This window comes from Tachypleus tridentatus, chromosome 5, assembly GCF_004210375.1.
Source record: "Tachypleus tridentatus isolate NWPU-2018 chromosome 5, ASM421037v1, whole genome shotgun sequence".
Lineage (NCBI taxonomy): Eukaryota > Metazoa > Arthropoda > Merostomata > Xiphosura > Limulidae > Tachypleus > Tachypleus tridentatus.
Genome location: NC_134829.1, coordinates 25,727,337 through 25,750,027, shown reverse-complemented (window position 1 = coordinate 25,750,027; position 22,691 = coordinate 25,727,337). Strand labels below are relative to the sequence as shown.

The 22,691-nt window shown below is 30.6% G+C and overlaps 1 protein-coding gene across 1 annotated transcript in view; it reads right to left on the bottom strand.

Annotated features, from left to right (window-relative positions):
* Positions 1-831: 831 nt before the first annotated feature.
* Positions 832-22,691, bottom strand: part of LOC143251291 (protein spire homolog 2-like) — a 59,888-nt gene continuing 38,028 nt past the window's right edge. The window contains exons 7-14 of the mRNA XM_076502729.1: positions 16,752-16,838; positions 15,666-15,789; positions 14,975-15,063; positions 12,393-12,507; positions 8,142-8,317; positions 7,648-7,749; positions 6,286-6,440; positions 832-1,588 (exon numbers count right to left, since the gene is read on the bottom strand). Of these exons, the coding sequence (XP_076358844.1) occupies positions 832-1,588; positions 6,286-6,440; positions 7,648-7,749; positions 8,142-8,317; positions 12,393-12,507; positions 14,975-15,063; positions 15,666-15,789; positions 16,752-16,838 (1,605 nt within the window). The remainder of the gene's footprint in view (positions 1,589-6,285; positions 6,441-7,647; positions 7,750-8,141; positions 8,318-12,392; positions 12,508-14,974; positions 15,064-15,665; positions 15,790-16,751; positions 16,839-22,691) is intronic.

Sequence of the window (22,691 nt, the reverse complement as noted above, 5' to 3'; positions counted from 1 at the left end):
AAACAGGAACTTCAAATAAAAAGTTAGAACAGATGAAAATTTCTTTAATTATTTGTAAGTTTCTTTGGCAAACGTACCAGTGGTTGAAAAGAGTGCAAAAGTTAAAACTTTTAAGAAAGGAATTCATTTCAGTAGTATAAATATTTGAATATTAAGAAAGGAATTCATTTCAGTAGTATAAATATTTGAAAATTTATGTTGACATTTTGAGACATTTTTATAGAATTATCATACTATATGGAAGTTTAGTCTCTAATGATGAAATAACAGATTTTACTGTAAAGCAAAATAATGTTTATTATTAGTTTCCCAATATCAGAAAATTAGAAATTTGTTGTACTGATTTTAAGGGAAGAAATACTCAAAATTATAGAGTTACTTTATTATCAAGTTTTTCAAATTATTAACCCACGATCTGTGAAACAAAATTTTTAATTGGTATAGTGATAAAAATTCTAATTAAATAAAAATAATTTGGCATATATATATACAGGGGGTAAAACAAAAAAAAGGGGCCCCTCTTGAAAATGTTAATTTGTTATGCCTTTTATTAGATAACAGAAAAATATGTAAAACTATATATTTTTAGAATGCACTCAATGAGATTTGTTAAAACATGATATAAAATCCTAATTTTAACACTGGCTTGTGTAAATATCTGAAATTTTTATGATTTCAGTTACATATTCTGATGAAAAAGTGTTGTATACCAACTGTAGTGTTTTAGATCTTGTTCCAATTAGCCTAGAAAACGATCAAACAAGTTACTTTGACATCCTATTTTTTAAAATCTTATTTCAGATGTTTCTTCTAGTTTGCACAATTATTATACTAAGAATACTTTGGCTTAAAGTCTTCTACATTTTTCCGACAAATAGCAGCATGATTTTCTCCAGCTAACACGACAGCACAAAATGTTTTGCAAGCATCACAAACAACTTCATATCGAGTTCTGTAATCATCTGTCAGTGCTTTAGATCCAAACGTCCAAGATCGTCTTAATTTTTTTTTTCTTGAGTTGCAACTACTCCTGTCACTTGGTAGCTTTTCACAAAGAACTACTGAAGTAACTTTCCTTGAATATGTTTCACTAATGTTTGCCATAACAAAATCATTTTGGTTTTTTGAAGATCCAACATTGCATAAGTTTTCTGATGATACTGCTGTTGTGATTAACTCTTTAGAAATATTTGTATTTTTTTTTGGTGTTTCACAAATTTTTCTTAAGTTATTAGTTGATCCAGAAGTTCTATGTACTTCCTTCATAAAACTTGATGAAACTGTTTCCTTTTCACTGCTTGTTATTGTTGCAGACTCAGGAACAGCTACTGTTTCCACAAATGATCCTTGAAAAGATGCTTCGTCTGTTAATGTCAGTGCAGATTTAGATCTTTTAGACATGGTTATGGTATTAAGAAAGGAAGGTTCTAATGAAAAAGGTGAAGTGGAATTAGTGTCTTGCTGAGCGACTGGTTGAAGATTATTTCCAAGGAAGGATGTTTCTGATGATACATTACTTGTTCTGTGAGCATAAATGTAATGAGAGTTTGCAGGCAATGTTGAACTCTGTTTATTAGTTTCATAACACCTGAAAAATAAGATAAAATAATTAATCTGCTAAAAATATTTTGAATAGTAATTTTCAGTATTTTAAGTCCCAAATTACAGGTTTGTTTTTATACTACTCATTATTGGTGGGGTCAACATGTTACATGATATTGAGTAATTTCTATGTTTTTGTTGTCACAGCACTCAGTATAAAGAACATACCACAAACATTCAGTAATATTACTCACTTTCTAAGGTAAATACATATGGAATCCCAGCAAGTAGTAATTACAAGGATTAATATTAGTATTGTTGATATTTATATACTTTTGTTTGGCTCGTATATTTTTGGCAACTCTGTAATCAACAGTCACAGACAACTACCAAGTTGATACAAGAACAGTTTAGAAACATGTATTTAAAACAAATTGATGAGGTTCACATATACCATATCAGTAATTATAGAATTAACCCAGTTTTTCATAACAAAACAGCTAAACTCCAATATAATATTTTCACATGTAAATGAATACAATTTATAATTTCATATCTTAAGTAGTATCTGTTCTTCACAGCCTTTAAAATAACAGCTAAATTTGACAAATTATAGGCTAAAAGTCTTAAAGGAAAATCTCTGTTTCAGACATACTATATTATAATACATTAAGTCCTGTGGGTTTTATATGAATATCAAACAGTTGTTTCCCATTTTCTACCTGACAACTGAGGGTAATTTTTCATTCCTTGTAACTTAGAACATTCATGAGTCATTATAAACAATGAATGTCTGCTTCAGAGTGCATGTATCACATGTGCAATGAAAAACTGAATTTTACATATTTTATAAGAAGCAAATATTCTATTTCTGTAAATATGCATATTTTATTGTCTAAATCATTAAAAATACATTATTATGGGTATTACAGATTTCAAAGCTTCAAGCTTCTAAAAAAAACAGGTTTTAAATGTTCACTAGAAGTCCTGTAAGTACATTTTAAAATAATTCTAGGTGATAATATCTAAAAGTACATCTAGTTGTAATAAATACATATTATTATACAATCCCTTTATATATATTAGTATATAAATTTTATTAAAAACATATATATGTTAATAATATATAATTCTAAATGTATGCAAGTATGAATAGTTTTTTCATATGTAATAGCCAATATCTAAGTGAAATACAAATTACACAACCTTTTTGTAATCAGTTAGAAAGTAAGACTCCTATACTGAGATCATCCTCCAATTGATCGTCCCAACTGTATTTGGTTTTAGTTATCAGGACTTCTGTTACTCTTCATTCTGATTTACTGTTATACCTTTATTATTCAATAGTGATTCAGTCTTACTTTCATTAATATAAGATTAAAACCTCATATAACTTTCAAACTTTTTCAGGACACCCAAAGGTTACTGATCTCTATTCTTCCACCAGGTGTTATACTCTAACTAGTGAATAGATGAAGTCCAGGATGGTAGTTAATCAAAAAACACTACAGATAGTTTTTCTGAAAAATTGTAATGTATTTTTGAAGAATGTAAAAGGATTTGTAAGAGAGCAGTAGGATATGTTCCCCAAGCTTATGCTGTGTCATGTCAACACTGCTGTTAGGGCCACTAATAAGTCATCATATTGACAGGTAACACATGACTTATTAAAAAACCTTTTCAAAGGTTCTGTTGAGTGATGTGACAATAAATGATATTACTGTAAGTTCTCCTTGGAATGTAGCAGAAAAGAGCTCAGATTTTTTAGTTAGGAATTGTTCATCTACTAATTGTTTTTTACTTATTTCTTTATTCGTTTGTTGTTAAGCACAAAGTTAATTAATGGGTGTAAAATTATGATTTCTAGCATTATAAACCCTCAGGCTTGCAGCTGAGCTACTGGGAACTGAATAGACTGTCTGATCACCTGTGATCATAGAGGTCCACAGTTTGCCATATTACTGTTAAAAATAAAATGAAATAGTTCTATGTTAGACTAAATTAAAATAACGTTTTATTTTAAAATTTCTAAAACACACATACTTACTTACATCAGTACAAATTTTATACACTGTAGAACCAGCTTCTACAGATAGCCCATAAGGAGTCCACAAAATTGTTTTTGGTGAATCAAGGGGGTACATAGTGAAAAGGTTGAGAGCCATTTCTCCAGAGTGTAATAAGATGTAGTCCATTAAATATCTTTTAAGCAAATATGAAGGTTGAATAAGCTGAAGAAAGTTAACCAAAAACTGCATTTAACAGTATTGGCTGTCTCTAGAAGTTCAAAGTAATGTTATTCAGCTTCAAACCATGCCTATAACCTCGAAAAATCAATTCTAAAAAAGTTAAGGTTAGCCCTCAAAAGACAAAGGCAAGTTTGTCTGCAACTCTACCACTGTGGAAGTCAACTGGAATGAGAAGTTACTTGGAACAATCCATTCCAGTCTATAATACAAATAATTAAATGTTGAAATCAAACCATGTTTTATATTTGACATGAATGGTACTGGCACCAGAAAAGAAGAAAGTGTTATAACTTTAGAGAGGTATGGATAGTTTGGTACAATACACCAGCAACTCTCTCACTATCTTGCAACATAATAACTGTACTACTGTGAAAGAGCTGCTTGTTGTGATAACGACACCACTAAACATTTCTCTGGCAATCCAACTATGCATCACTCTAATAAATCTTTAAAACTCTAAATTTTAAAATTATAATAGCACATTAAATCAATACACAGAAGTAAAGTGTAGAAAGAACAGATTACTATGACTATCACTGAAGCACCAGTGGAACAACATAGAAACCACAGGAAGTCAACCTATTTGAATTTCATTGAGGGGTCCTACAATTGAAGTAGAAGAGTGAAGCATGGCACTTTCAGCATCACCGAGTTACACAGAACTGATTACCACATCTTTAGATGCAGTGTGGAAAGTCAAGAGATAGTACTATTACATTGATAACTGAGTTGAAGAATCTGAAGATAACTTTAAAACATCAAAATAAAAAGATGCCTAAAAACTCTTATAATTAAAACTCTTGATAATCTTTAGATGCAAAAGTCAAGAGATAGTTGATAACTGAGTTGAAGAATCTGAAGATAACTTTAAAACATCAAAATAAAAAGACACCTAAAAACTCTTATAATTAAAACAAGTTGAAACACAGATTCTACTTGCAAAAAACACTGTTGTTGTAAGAGAATACAAAAGAAAAAAAATCAGTTCAGTTTCTGTTAATATGTACCCACAAGAGTACTATAACATTAAACAATTGTGGATAACTATGAATATGTAGGATAGCTACTAAAGAAATAACCACTGTGTAAAAGTAGAAATGATATAACAAAGCATTAAAGATGGACCAAGCTTGCTTAAGAAGAGTACCATGGATGATGTCCGGAAGCACCTGATTACATCCTAAAATATAAGACAATATTTCAAGAGACTGACTACAGAATTACAAAACACAGGTCACTGTTTCTAATAGACAGCATTAACTGATAAGAACTTGGATAAATAAAACAATTAAACAACTACCACTACACCACAACACCATCACATGCAATTGTAACCTGCCTAAAATTCTTAATCAAGGCTACTCTCTCCATTTGATAGTTACTGCACAGGTTTACCATACCACCCACTAGGTACATATTATTTACATATAATATCATCATTAACTGGTACTACATTCATATTAAGAATTAAGTTCACTTTTTAATTTAACAACAATAACCTCATAAAACTGAATTATGAGGTTCAATATATCCAATCTATTCATTAACACATTAACCTTTGAAACTCTATAAAAACACTGCCAACAATGTAAGAATGATAAGAATTCTCAAGAATGACATACCCAATAAGAGAAAACATAACTTTCTTATCAACACAACTTACTCTTAATATGAAGATAAATACTGCCAATGATAACCAAAAGGTTTAACCACAGACTCACTCCTACCACTAATATTCAGTAACCTCAATCAAGATGGAACAGTTTGAAGACTCAAATTCAAATACACTTAACACACAGAATTTGCCCCAGATATATTGACAATACATTATAGACATGATATCAGAATTTATGAACCACACAAACAAACAACAACAAGTTCAAAAAACAAAAAAGTAAGAATTCAGGAGAATAATAAACATGAAAGAATGTAATATTTACTATCTGCAACAGCTCCCTCTACCAAGGAAGAAGAAACAAAAAGTTGGAATTGTATGAAAATAATGAAGAAAGAACCACACACAAGAAAAAAATTATAAAAAAAATCTTCTACATCCATCTAAAAGATAGAATATTTAGTTTACCTTCAAGTTTAAATAATACACCAGTTTTTTAACAAGGAGATCCAGGATCAAATCCCAGCCCCTATCATCACAAATAGTCCCTTAGGACTTCTTTGAAAGAAATAGCAGATTATTAGCTGAAACACAGGATACAAATTAGTAAGTAGTCAGTTTCTACTAATAAACAAATTTGTAATCAGTGAATAATCACTCACAATTGTATAGGCTGTTACCATGATGGTGATAAATATACACATTGCATAACTATTTCATATTATTTACACAAACATTTCATATACTGTTATAAATTTTTAATAATAAAGTACAGATCTTTATGTACATTTCATATAACTAATAAACAAAACCACTCACCAAATATATGTACATATTCATAAATGTGTATATTCAATCCAACCCAAGAAGAAAACTTACGTAGTCAGTCTCATTTGAGAAGATTCCCTGCTTGACATGTCATGTGACAGTGATTCAGATAACGTCCACCTTGATTTTTGATTGCTGAGAGGTACAAAATTAAGCCATAGTTTGCAGATTTGTATTGTGGCCAAATTTCCTTCTGGAAACTCCATCTAATGTAAGAAAACAATAAATAGAATGTTCAGAAAGGGTGGAGATTCAAAGAATTTTATTTGAAACATTTATTTGTATGAAAATTACCTTAATGAAATAGAAAGTGGATAAAACAGTATATATAATTAACTGAAAGGCAAAGCAAAGTATCATGTTATTCAGTTAAAGTAGACCTATACAGTTATAAAAAACCACAGTTAAATTTTAGTCAGTCAGTAGTCAGTTAAATTTTGTTACATGGTTGTTTATTAGTAACTTAGCTTATCAATGCTGAAAAGAAAGTGTTAGCTAGTGAAAATTGAAAATAGCACAGTAAGAGTATAGAAAATGGTAATTTGGAACTATGGGAGGAATACTTTCTGATAACAACTGTTCTACATATTGACCCAGTAAGTGAACTCTTGTCTACAAAATAGTAGTTAAGGCAGACCACAGTGCTAGTTCTTCAGATTTGTAAGTGTAGAGTTAGAATTTTATCCTAATTTTTAAAAATAACTTAACAACAAGTCCTTTCAATATCATTATAGATTAAATCAAGGATCTGAGAGATTAGTTAACAATCAAATTAAAAGATGGCACATCTACAGCAACAAGCTGCCTCAGCTTTTCATTACAACTGAAAATTTTTAACATCCATGAAATAAATTCAAAGTTAGAATTCTGATATAAAATTAAAAACTAATTCACAAATAGTGCAAGAAAGAAATGTCACTGAGCAAGGGAAAGAAAAACAGATGAATGGCATAACAAAACTAAGAATGCTTTAAAAAATTAGGATAACTAAGTAGGGGGAAAACAATGAAACTCTTACACAAACAAAGCAAAAACGACAAAGTTATTCTGAAATACAAGCTACCCCAATGCTTTTCCTTTATGTTGAATGGGTACATCAGAAAGCATCTTACAGCAAAAAGAGAACACCCCTATTCAAAATTTACTTAAACAAAATGACTAGGCCAATTAGATTTATATGAGTTTAAGAATAAATTATTTTTCTGTAAGTATTTTTAAAATTTCTTTCCTATCTAAATTTTATAAGGTAATAATTAAGAGAAATTGTTGTTTAATTAAGATGGCCTTTAATTTTCTTCTTAAATGTGAAAGGGTTAAACAAATGATGCTAAATAACTAAACTGTAGTTTTTGTTATTCAACTGAAGTTTATTAAACTTTAATACAGGATTTAAAAAACAAGCTTTATATTTACCTTATGACAACACTTACGACACACTATTTGTTCACATAGTCTACACTTCGCTTTTCGTAAGCCCAAAATGGAAAATTTTGTTCTTCTGCACATAAAGCATATCTGAAATAAAATCATATAGCAATGAGGAAAATTGTTAATTTACTACATAACATAAATAGATGTTGAAAATAATTATGAAATATACCCAATCAGGCAAGATTATCTACTAAGTACCAGACTAATAGAGACTGCACAATAATTATCATGAATATTTTAGTAGAGGAACGTAACTTGGTCTTGATTCTAAGAAATATAACTTAGATTTACCATAGGGATATTAATATTCATAATAAATTATTTATGATTTAATCTTCTTCAAAATTTTGCTTATTTTCCCTCTAACTTATACAACAAAACTTATGTTTCATAGTTTAGATTGATTTTTCATAAGTTTTATTGATTTTTAAATGATTAAAAATTACATATTAACTAATTAACTATCATGTCTTCACCTTGCCCTCTGCTACTTCTTTATACAAGGGTTGGTTCACTAATAAGCAGTCCAGGTCTATCTTGGTTAGTACTTTTCGAATGTGGATTACCTCTCCGAGAGTCAATAAAGCATGCTTCCTTTGTGGTGAGCAACTGCAGCTGTAACTTTCTTTTTCCAATGATGATAATTCCAAACCTTGTTTTTAAATGCAATACTTACTGTTATACTTTTATTGAAAATAATACTTTGTAATTAAAAACAATATAACATAAAACTTATTAAAGACAACAAAGAGTTTGTTAGTAATCTAATCTGTCTCATCCATTAAATAAACCTAGAAGTCAGCTCTTATCATTCAAACTTTTATCAAGCTATCCCTTAAAATTACCTGTTTCATGAAATCTGAAGACAACCGCTTCCAAAGGCTAATTACCCTGTTAGAAAATGCAAAATATCTTAAAATTTAAACTTTATATTTGTGCCCTCTATACCTCTCATTTTCACCAGCAAGCATGAAAAAGAATGATGCATCAACATTATAAATTTGTTTAAAAATATTAAATATCTCAGTCAAATCCCCTCTAACTCTTCTTTTTTTTCAAGAACAGTTTCAATGATTTTTAACCTATCCTATTCTTTTCATCCCAAAAATCATCCTAATAGCCCTCCTCTAAACCCTTTCTAACAGTTCAGTATCTTTCCTAAGGTAATTAGAGAGCCCAGACATTAACTCTACAAGACGTAGTTTCAGTTTTGTCTGCTGGCATATATAAGCTTTAATACATAAGGGAACAATTATAATTTAGCATTCCCTGTTAATTACTGGTATAATACAAGATAAAATTATACATTTCTAGAGGATCACATTCATTAAAAGGAGTCTCTCTTTTTGGCATTTAAGGATAGGATATTTACATATAAAAACATAAATTTTGTTCTTTGAAAAGTTACTAATCTTGAATATTTTTATGTAAGTTCAATTACTCTTATTTCTATAAACCAATAGGAGGTAAATACGTTTTAAAATAAAAAGGTAACATGAACTAAAGTTTCTGAAGACAAATATGAAATGGCATAACAGTATGACATAAGAACTAGTGAACTACTAATTCATGTTTCTTGCTACAAGTATATTATTGTTTACTGCATATATTATACATTACACTATGTAATAAAATTTCTACCTTTCTTGTTCCTGAGCAGAAAGTGTTATTTCCCAATTGCTTATGCCTAAAATAAATGGAAAAGACCCATTTTTCTCTTCAAACCTTGTTTTTGTGACCTAGGAGCATATAACAAAAACATGATGGCAGACTATATTTGTAGGCTCATACTTGAAAGTGATTTACATTACAGTCCTAAATCTCTAAAAACTACTCACTTCTAAACATTTTTGTATAACTTTAGTATAAATACATGCAAATCTTGATTCATATATTGTTTTATTCAGCCCTTATGTAAATGAAAATGTGCAAATTTGTCCATTTTTACATAGAAAATAGGTTAATTTCTAAATTTCATTATCCAGGTCACAGAAGCAAAGTTTGAAGGGAATAATGGCCATTTTCTGTAATTTTACAACATAAGCAATTAAGAAATAGCACATACTATCCAGGAATGAAATTTGTGTTACATAGCGTTATCAAACAGCATGAACACAGCCACGTTGGCATCAGGGAATTAATAAGCTAAATAGATACACATTACTAATAACCAAAAAAGTAAATTAATTTATATCCAGGAAACTCATGAAAGAAAGTTTGCAATATACACTGAACTTAGATATACCTGTGATGACAGAGGATGGAAACAAGTATGCTATTTGCTTCATGAATTGCTGCAAGGTTTCGGATTTAAAAGAAGTGCAGTGGGAGGACTGTGGAGAAGTGCAGCTGAATCAGGTTTATGGTTAAAGTATGTTCAGAAGAGCAGGTAGACTACAGAGGAATTGAAGAAAGCACTGTCTGGAAAGTAGAGAAAAACTACCAGCAGGAGACACAGTACACTGCTGGTTCACCACCCTGAGGAAGTGCTTAGTTTTAAATGGTTGACACTTCCATTAACAAGTGGCACACAGCTGATGATCAAGCTAGTGTTAGCAATAAAAGCAACTAAAACCTTTAATTTTTGTGTATTAAATTTTAATATGTAGAAAAAATCCTTAATAGATTGATCAAGCTCTTCCATTATTCTAATTAATTCAGTAGCTACACTAAGGAGCAGGGAAGGTCTGACATTAAAAACAACCCTGTTAGGAAACCTGCCCCACAGAACCAGAGCTAGTGTGCCAAGGTTGGTTCTGCTAGCTTTTGAGTGAAGGTATGAAAACATATATTTAAAAAATTACAATTTAGGACCTTGATGAAGTTGGAGGACATATAATTCAATGCTAGGTTTGATCTTGGCAACCCTGCAGATGCACTCATAGACCCAATTCATACCTTGGAGTTATTCTTGATACATTTTAGCCCTCTTGATATTCCAAGTAAATAACAGTATGGAAGTTATACCACAGTCTGCTTGCTAAGTTTTGTTTGTAAATGTTATATATCCATGTAAAATTGAGTCAACCTTTAAACTTTGGATAGATTCATTTAATAACTATAAATATAATCAAAGTATTAATCACAAAGTAATACTAAATCTCCTACTAATTGAGTCATGTCATTAAAAGAGAATAATGAGATAGATATAAAATAGAATACAAAATGAGCACTTGGTATCACAATAAAACCCTGTTACTTAAGTGGGACAATCCTTTTAACCAGAATTCTGTATCCAACTGTTGTAGTTGAATCCATGTTACAGACTACTTTCCACACACAAAAAAATTCTAATCTGTAGCATTACAGTATTTGTTCTGAATTTATTCTTTGTTCTGCATATGTGCATGTTTCAGATAATTGTCACCAGGTTGATTTAATTCTAGTTTCTTCTGTTCTTGAGCAGACAATACCTGCTTTGTCCAAAGGGGCAGTGAAGCATTACTGCGATACTCATATTGTACAAGGCCATCAAAAGCAGTATTTTTGAATGGTTATTCAATTGATATCCAGAGGTTTCATATACAGAAATATTTTCTCAGTATATTCCAAGCAAAATATACATCTAATGTAACATTTCTAAGTTAAATTCCCCTCCAAGACTTACAGAGAGTAGAAAAGGTACCATCAAATTAAAAAAGGCATTCAATAATACCACTTCACTATAACAACACTTAACTACAATACTACCATTTAACTACAACATACTACAGTAATACCACTTAACTACAACATACGACAATACTACCACTTAACTACAACATACTTTAGTAATACCATTCCACTATGACATACTACAATAATAATACTAACTACAACATACTACAATAATACCATTCCATTACGACACACTACAATAATACCACTAACTACAACATACTACAATAACAATAATACCACTCAACTACAACATACTATAATACTACCACTTAACTACAACACACTGCAATAATACCATTCCACTATGACATACTACAATAATACCATTTCACTATGACATACTACAATAATAACACTTAACTACAACATACTACAATAATACCATTTAACTACAATATATTACAATAATACCATTCCACTACGACATACTACAATAATATCACTCCATTACAACGTACCACAATAATACCACTCCACTACAACGTACTACAATAATACCACTCCACTACAACATACTACAATACTACCACTTAACTACAGCATACTACAATAACACCATTCCTCTATAACATACTACAATACTACCATTTAACTACAACATACAACAATAATACCATTCCTCTATGACATACTACAATAATAGCACTTAACTAGAACATACTACAATAATAATAATACCACTCAACTACAACTTACTACAATACTACCACTTAACTACAACATACTGCAATAAAACTATTCCACTATGACATACTACTATAATAACACTTAACTACAATATACTACAATAATACCATTACACTACGACATACTACAATAATAATACTTAACTACAACATACTACAATAATTTCACTCCACTACAACATACTACAATAACACCATTTCACTACAACAATACCACATAACTGTGACACACTACAATAATACCATTTCACAATGACATACTACAATAATACCACTTAACTACATTATACTACAAAATAATACCACTTATCTACAAACTAAGTTTCTACTATTAAGTCACATGAAGTAACAAATGGAACAAAAAGTTATTTAGAAACTTACTTGATTTCCACCGTTTACTTGGTGAATTATACTGGCTTGAAACACACTCAATTGTTTTCCTGGTAGGTGTTGCCAGCAAGGTATAATCTTCATCATCACCTCCTTCCACCATATTCTACAAATTTTTAAAAAGTCACACTCAAAATATTATTATCATACTGCAATCTATATGTTCCTTCATGGCTCTCTTTGATTTTGTCAGAAAATGTGAAACAGGATTAAATTAGATTTTGCTTTTCACCTATGAGTGTATGAATGTTGCTAAATCATTCACAATAACTTATGTGCAGTTAAATTAATGCTATCACTGAATCAATCATCTTTCTTTGTTATTAACATCACCAAAATAACTATGACATGTCATATGTAGTTATTATTTATAACTAAACTGATTAGACCTCATGAATCATTAACTGTTCTCAGTGAATCTGTTATACCTTTTGTATAATTATTACTTTACCTAATTTTTCACATTTTGAGTATAAATTGGTGATTTGCAAGTATCCCATATCTTATTCTCCTATAGCAAATACTATATTCATTTTTCTAAAGTTCTACTTCAAAACACCCTAAGTCTGTTAGAGATAATGTTCTAAATGCAGCCTTAGCTCCAATCATGGAATTTGCCTATTGTTTCATGGGGCAGATGTACTGTGTCCTGTTTTATGTTCCATATGTGGGGCTTTTCTATCTCAAGGAATAGATATTTTTGAATCTTTGCAGCTAATTTTCTGTTTGGTCATACATAGAAAGAAGGTGATTTTAAATGTGCCTTTTGACAGTGATAGATTCAAACATTTATTTCTAAGTTGCTAGCGAACCCTGTCATTATTTCACTGTTTCTCCCAGTGCATAGATTATCATGAAATTTCATAAAATTTATCCTTTTATAAGTACAGTTTTCTTTTATTGAGTTCTATATATGTATAAACATATTTCAAATAAGTGGATCTGTTAGTCTTCAATGAAAAATAAAGATCCAAATGGCACTGTGACTAAGATGATGATGAAGGACTGTGTCCACCAATGCAGATACCACGATGGATAAACTAAGAAAAAAAATGAACTAATAATTGTGATAAGAGTATCTTTAGCTGTAAATGCAGACATTTTTATTTTTCATATTATTATAGAGAAATTATAGAATTTCCTAGTAGTTGAAAGAGACCATGGATTAAAGGAACCTGAAAACTACAAGATTCTCCACCTATCAGTTTTATATAATCTTTTATGGTTCTAATGAAATTGTAGTTAAACTTGTATGTCTTAAACACTAATGTTTTCAGATTTTGAACATTAGTGAAATAATTTAGTGTTACCCAGAGAATAAAAGAGTTCTTAACTTACTTACATTTTATATAAACATCAATTTCATATGAATTATCTCCTACAAAAATTGTGTTAATTAGAACTCAGAACTGTTGTATCCATAACTGGAACAACTAACTTTAAAATTAAGTTCTATTATCTTTAATTAAACTTAGAACTGTAATTAAAACCTAGTATTAAAGTCAATTAACTAAATTATTATTAATTTATCAAGTATATCACATTATTTTTTGCAGAGTTTAACAAAAGTGATGTAAAAATGATTTAACTGTTTTGCTTTGTAAGAAATAAAACACAGATAAAATATAAAGTAACTCCTAAGTAATTAATTTATTGTCGACATGTGAGGTTTTTTCTATAATTGTAAAGAATACTGTTTTTATCACTGCTTTATTTTTCTTCTGAATATGTGGTTATAACCATTACGATAGATTAGATAGAAATGTACCTACGTATTATATCTCACCTAGCTTAGTGGACAATCCTTAAGCTAATATCAGGAAAATCCCTGAAGGTAGAAATATACAAAGATATACTGATATAAGTTCCATGGTGTATTAAAGTACCATAAAATGAATTCTTTATTCTGAATATGTCCAAGTTTAACATAATGAGTTTGAGAAAATCATTAAAGTGATCAATGTTTCTCTGTTTTTCTTCAGAATGAATAATATCTGTTACTGACTTGGAAGGGACTGCTCCATCAAACATGTTTGTAAGGATATTGGCAGTAGCATCCTTCAAGTTGTTCAGGCAAAATCTAGAGATTATGGCCCTACCTATGTTGTGACCAGAATAACTAGTCATGTAGGTAATGCAAGCCACTCTGGATAAATACAATATTCCTGATGAATTAAGGAACATTGTATTCAGTCAGTCTGATATAGAACACAGTTTAAATAGTACTATGTGGCACTCCATCTTCAACAGTCAGTCCTGTGATCTAAAAATAATGTTATCCTGTGCAAGTTAGAGCAAATACACATACTGCATTTGTTTTTGGTGTTCAATAAAGACTGTTCATTTTGTAAAATATTTTGTTTCTAGTCTTGTTACTAAGTTAGAAAGAGATTTAGTACCATTCTGTAAGCAATATCTTGAGTAAATCTCCTATTATCTTGTAGATCTATCAGATATAGATCTAAAGTTAAACCTCTTATACTTCGTAAAGTGATGTAATATTTTACAGATAATTTTACTGTATTTATGAAACATAACATAGTTACCTTTAAGAAATAAAAAATCCAACTTACACTGAATCCAAACCAACTTCTTGGTCTTCCACAAGTTCTGCTCCTTAAATTTGAGCTGGTGTCATACATTTCTTTTCTGAATTGTTCAACTATGAGATAGAGAACCTCGTCTCATTCTGAATTAAGACTTTTGATAATTATTCACTTTAGCATTTAAAATACAAAACCTTTCCACTTCTGTAAGAAAAATATGATTCATTTTAACCTTAAAACCTTTTTATCTTATGAATGATAAGGTTTTGAAGACATGCAATTAAAATACTTAATATAATTTTTTCCCTTTGAATTGAAACATAAAGATTTAAATTATCTTGTTGCATTGCAAATAACGTTTTAAATAGCTCATTTTAATAGTTCTGGTTCACTGTGTAGAATCATAAATCCTTGAAATAAACACTATAAACGATGTGGATAAAGCTATAAAACACACGCAAAATATTCTGTTTATCCCATATCTGCTCTATAATCATTTCTCTAATATATTTGTTTTGGACATGATTTTAAAGTCAAACAGTTTATAAATACTTTCCTGACCAGGATTTTTACTTGGGTTAGTAAACATTGGTGGTTAAAATATATATGTAGATAACATAATTCTTTAAAATTGTATTTAATGCTGAAACCATTCGAGTCACATAGTTGTTTAACATTACAAGCAATAATTAGAACAACAGTAAAGAGAGATTCAAACCTATATCTTGTTTTGGACGAGTTGGCGTTATTTTCAGTTTTGGTGGCTCTCGTATGGAAGCCATGAGCTTTTCATGTGGACTGGTTATTTTTGGTACTGTAATGTATAACTTTCTTCTGCTAACCTGTAAAAAAATCTGAAATCTAAAACTAAAATATCAATAACTAAATTGTAAATGTGATGTGTCCAAAATATAAACAAACAATGAAATTAGTACCTACAAGGTTTAAAGATTGTGCTTACAGAGTTTAAACAGAAAATAATAAATCAGTAATAATTAATTTTAAATGTAATTTTTCTAAGATATATATTTAAATGACATGTTATGATCCATGTTTTATAGATGATGTATCTGATAAATGCATTAAGAAAAAAAAAAACAGAATCAAAATATTTTTAAACTAGTGCATAGGTACACACATTAAAAAGTAAATGACAGACATTGTTCAATGGCTTGGCATGGCTAAGTGGTTATGGCACTCAACTTGCAATATGAAAGTCATGAGTTCAAATCTGTGTCCCACCAAACATGCTTGCCTTTTCATCTATAGGGATGTTATAATGTGATGGTCAATATTGCTATTTGTTGATAAAAGAGTGGCCCAAGAGTTGGTGGTGATGACTAGTTGCCTTCCCTCTAGTCTTTCATTACTAAACTAGGAACAGTTAACACAGATAGCTTTTGCAGAGCTTTTCACAAACTTCCCAATAAATCAATGTTCAAAGGTTTTTAAGCTCTGCTTATAAAAAAACAAATAAAAATACTTGTTGACTTTAAAGTCTGAAATATATATAGCATTAAATAAAAACAAAGATGCAATATTTGAACATTCTTGATGCTATTTTGTAAAAATGTGATGACACTAATGTGGGTTAAGATTGTATTATAAAGTTTAATAGTTACTAAGAAATAATTTATACTCACAGAAGTTTATAGCATTAAAAAAATATAAATATGAACTACAAACAAACAACCAGTACTCGCAGAAATTAATTGGGAGTACTTCAAATGTTGATTAATAAGTTGATATCTATTCACTAAAATGATATAATTTTAAAATTAGTTTAAATATAGTTACTACTCACAGGTTTTAAGGGTGGTTTGGAGCGGATGAGTTCAAGTATTATGTCATGAGGATCTTTTTTCCTACTGTGAACAGTTTTTTCATTTACCTAGCAAAAAGTATAAACCAGTTCTGAATATAAATATGTACAAAACAATTTAAAACATCTCAATGTATATGTGCTACAGATAACAACAATAACCTTTAAAACTAAAAGACTTCTGATAAATATTCAACATGAATGAATCTAGGAAGAGATTTAACTACCTGAGATGAATTGAGAAAAAACAACATATTAATAGCACAAATAGTGATCTACCCCATGAACAAGTCATTTCTACAGACCTTGTACTCGTGTTGTAAAAAACGTGTTTAATGACAGATGTATCTCCTGCCCCTGTTGTAATAAAAATGGACAGAAAAAAAAGCAATGTGCTTGTATCAAGTTTTGCACAAAAATGGTAAAAGAGGAACAGAAATCCTTGAAATGTTAAGAACTGCCTTTAATGATGACTGCTTAAGTAAGGCTGCCATTTATTAGTGAATAAAACACTTCCAAAAATCAAAATTAAGTTGAAAGGAAAGAGATTTGATGACATTCCAACCATCCATAACAATGTGAAAGCAGAACTTAGTTACATAACAGTTGAAGACTTCCAGCATTGCTTTTGAAAAAAGTAGAAACACTGGGACAATTGTGTATTAGCTGGAAGAGATTACTTTGAAGGTGATAACATATAATACTGATGTAAGTACATTATTATTCAGAATAAAAGAGAAGTTTTAGAAGTTTTTGATCACACCTCACTATTATAAGATTAAAGTGCAGGGAAACTAAAGTAATTATTCGTTATGCAGACACAGCATTTGTTATCTTCAACAAACTTGATATTATTGAACTGAATGAATATAATTTAATATCAGATCATGAAACATGACAGAATCAATAAAATATGGATTACAACACAAATAAAGAAAAATTCAGAAAAAGGATATAATCAAACATTTGACAAAAGTATTGATATATATTAAAACATAGGATAAGTAATTGGATATAATACATTATGGTCATTCCATGTCAAATCATCCAGATTTTGGAAAATTTTCCAGGTGACCCCCTCAGAATGTCTTGAAAAAAATTCACATGTGCTCATCTACCCATATAATGAAAAACTGCAAACACTAGATCAATATCTCTAATAGTTTCTGGTTTACAGCTCTGTACAATTTTGAAAAAAATTATGAATCCCATTGAAATATTCTAATCAGCCTTTACCATATATTCTTACATCTCTGAACATGATCTTCAAAAAAATCAAGGTTATGAAAAATAATAAATTAACAGGAAGCCTAAATAAAATAATTGATTTATTTGAATTACACATTTGTAAAAAAAACCCAAAAAACACTGGTTGTTTGGGATTGTTGAGATCTTATTTCTGCAGTTAGTGTAGGAAACCATGGTCCTATTGATTGCTTCAGTTTTACTCAATTAATGTTTTACACAAAAATTCACTTCTGGTAAATACTTTCATTTCAACTGAATATATAAATGCAACAAAGCTCAATGGGGAAAAGCACCAAAAGTATTTGTCTATTTCTCAGCAAGTTGATATTAGTTTAACTTCAGATAAACAATACATCTGCAATATTTATTTAATTAATTATCACATACTGTATGACCTGTGACGTTTTTTCTTACATCATCCTGAAACATTAGAAATCTGTCCAAACACATTTGGTTACATTGCACAAGAATGACTAGATTCTTTTAATAATTGAAGAGGCTGGTGGCTTAAGCAAGCCTTCAATTGCCTATAAATAATCAAATTTTAAGTGTCTCTGATATGTACCTTGGGCAAAGGACCACATTCAGGGCATTCAGTTCTTTCTTGTCAATCAGGAATCAGTCCTGCAGAATTGTGTAAAGTTTGATCTACTTGAGTGCTTTGAAAAATGCAAAACTGTGGCAGGTATCAGGTCACATCATAACTTTATTCTACCAACAAATTGTATATGAGAAGGCTATCAGATGATGATGTGTACACAGTTGTAACTGTTGGTAGTAGCAGTGAAAGTGATGCTGCAGCAGCTCAAATAGAGTCTAATGATAACAATGACAATTATCAGCCAGGGAAATATGTGGCATGCATATACAATCATGAATGGTATGTGGGAAACATAAAAGATAGATCAGATAAACATTCCGATGTGTTGGTGTAATTTATGAAGAAATCAAGAAACGAACTCTTCTCATGGCCTGCAAGGTCACATAAAGATGAAAGCTGGATTCCTTTCCAACATATTCTTTGTCTGATAAGTGCACCTACTGTGCAAGGCAGTAGTGCTCACCACTATGTTCTAAGTCAAAGTGATCTCAATATAATCAAACTCAAATTTCAGGAATTTATTCAAGCTGTCTCAACAAATAAACAAATGTTTATTTGATGTTGTTCAGACTAATTTATTGCCAAAGCAGTTTTTGAAACATTTCATTTTCATGATTATTTCAGTTTGGCGTGACTATAATCTTTCTCAGTTGAAAATGAGAAAATGAAATATATAAATAAGGCAGCTATGCACATGTATATACACAATGTTTCGTTAAAATATTTCCATATAAATAATGAAGGAAAAAACAAAAATGAAAGAATAATTTTCAATAAATATTTACAAAATTCACATCAATATTAATCCTTAAACAGCATCAATTGATGATAATTGCCATTTAAGGGTAAATAATGGGACTTCTGAATGGGTACTTGGTACAAACCTATCCATGAAAGTGGACTTTGGGTTTTACATCCAGAATCTACTTCACTGGTTTGGAGGTGAAGAAGCTAATATCTAGCTAATATCACTATATATCATCACATATTCTAATAGCTTACAGCAAGCTGTCTCCAGCTGGTGCAGAAATTACTTCACGATTGTCTTGGGTTAATGTTTGAAGCTACTGATCAGTAGCTTCAGTATAGTAAATTATTGCCATCTAGGAGCTGTCAACTTGGGATGTTTTTCAAAAATCATAAAATATATAATTATTGACAGAATTTAGCTAACCTAACATTTTCTAGCTAAAATTATCATAAGTTAGAAATAATATTTGTGCTGTTATTAGAGTATACTTTACATACATTCTGATAAATCATAATTCCCTCACTGTATGTGCAGAAGTTATATGGCTTTCAACTTTTCTGGAAAAGATTATGAGCTATTTTCCATAGAGTTGTAAAAATTAAGCTAGATCAGGTAAGTGATTCTTGGAACACATATTAAATGTTTTATTTCTAGCAAAATCACTCAGTAGTTCAGAGGGTTGCATCAGCCTTGTTGAATGAACAGCTACCATCTGATGTCTTATGTAAGTTTATTGCAGTGACAATCTGTTCATTAGCTGGGAAAGTAAGGACTGTTAAGACCTTTGGACCCATTAATCTTTCATCAATAGATTGTCTTAATCAAGTAGTATTCATACAACACAGTTAAGACATTATAACTTACAATACCATTTTATTGCTCAGAAATACTATGCTTAGGTTATATGTAAGGCAAAGCAGGTTGGTTGGTTGGAGTTATGAGATCAGTTCAATGGGAAAAGGAATTTTCTGAAATACATGATTTACATTTGAATACAGTACAGGCTCACTTGTTTGCAGGTGCTATTAACTCAACTGTATTGAACAATGATTAGAAAGTAAAGGGGGCTACAACAATGAAAAGAAAGTAAGATGTATAGAGCAGTATAGTGTGGGAACAACGTAGTTTTAATGTTACGTTAAACATTAATATAATGCTATAAATTAAAGAAATAAAATGAAAGACTGCTAGCTGTGAGGTGGATACTACTGATTTATTAAGAGATTTGGATTATTTGATGAGCTGGGTGAATAAATGGCAGATGACTTTATTATAATAAATGCAAGGTAATGCATATGGAATATCACAAGTATAATATTGAAGAAAATAACCTTGAAAGTGCCATGAAAGAAAAATATCTTGGTTTTCTGGTTGATTTATCTCTTAAGGCATTCAAACAATGTGTTTTGCTAGTGGTAGGACAACTAACATCTTAGGTTGTATCAACAAAAATATTTAATACAAGTCTAAAAAATGTTATAGTATCATTAGTTAAGTCACACTTGGAGTTTTGCACTCAGCTGTGAGCTCCTAACCTCAGAAGGTACATTGAATTGTTGGAAAAGGTTCACAGGATGTTACTAAGATGATTCCTTGAATGGAAAGGTTAACATATTAATGCTAGGTAAAGACTGCTGAAGAGTTAGAAAGGATCTGATTAGTGCATTATCTTTTTTCATATTTAATGATGAGAATGATAGAAACAGGAAACAAAAATATAAATTTCAGCAGCTTCTTTTTTTCTAACAGAGTGGTTGGTTTTGGAACATGTCACCTTCAGATGTTGTGCATGCAGTTAATTTAAAGTACTTTTGAAAAAAAGACTGATAACTATTTGAATGATAAGGGCTGTTTTAAGATTTTATTTACAGTATCTGCATTCAGGAAATGTGAGCACACAACCAGTATATGCAATAACACATTCTTCTCCATCCTACTTCTCAGCCACAAACTTGAATGTGTGACAAAACACTAAGACATCATTAACATACATCAGGCATTTTTTTCCAATTGCTGCCCTTTCAGTATAAGACCCCTTAGCTTCTCAAAAGTGGTGGGCTCATTACACAGATCAAATGCCATTCATGCTAAAAGTAGTCTCAGGTCAGCTTGTGTCATATAGCATGACTTGGCAATATCTGGATACCACATTTAACATATTAAACCAATGGATTCCTTTCAGCATATCCATATATTCATCTGTAATGAAAAGGTATCAATGTGAGTTATCGCATTCACCCATTAATATCAATGCAAAACCTGATCATACCTTTCTTTTTCTGACCATCACTATCAGAGGCAGCCAAGCACTCTCTAAAGGTTGTATAATCTCATCTTGTATTTCAGATCTGGCTAAATCCTTAATGCTCTAGGAATGCCTTTGCAGCAACTGTTTAGTATAAAATCCATCACTTGTCTCTATGTAATGTTGTATGACTGTTGTTTGGCCCAACTGATCACTTTGTCTCATAAGTTCACTGACCAACTAGTCACTGAATTACTGCCACTGCATTACGCATAGACTGTATATACAATTCTTAACTAGTGATCTCAGTAGTGTTGACATCTGTGTATTTACTTTTGAACCCAGAATAATGGATGAAAGTCAAACCATTAGCATGGGTTACTTCCATTTTGTCTATTGTGTCAATGACTGTTTCAACTAGATAATTAATAATTCATATCAATGGAACAACACTTGGATTTCATCCTCATCAGCCAATGCTGCTTACTCTGTGAACAGGTGAAAGACCAGTTTATGTATGAGCCCAATAACTATATTAGTTGGTACCAATACAGTAAGCTTTCTCTGAAATAAGTCATGAAGCACCATTTGTGTATTTCATCTCCCACATACACTTGTGCAATCCAACGTTATTAGGCTTTTTTTGGTTGAAATTGAATAAGTATTCCATGAAACATCAGTTCACTTACCATACATAGTTGGTGATTGACATCTCTATTTACCAAGACAAACAAACATTGGTATTCCTCTTCCAAATCTTGAATTTGGCCTGATGAAGTGTTCCACCAGGTTGAACATCCAGCAGAACTCAGTAATGACTGTCTCACAGTCCCATAGTTGCTCTTCATTTAAATGCTCGACACATTCCTGAAATGTTTCAAAATAATCCAAATCCTCCTTCATTATATCTTTGAAAGCTGGTGGAGTGACCTGTTCCACCTCATTCATGGGAAAATTGTGATCATCACTAGACAACCTCATTTCCAGCCATCATCTGACTGTGATGTCCTTCATATCATAAGTATAGTATTGTAGGAGCTCTTATGAACCCACATACTCTGATTAGTAGTTTTGTTC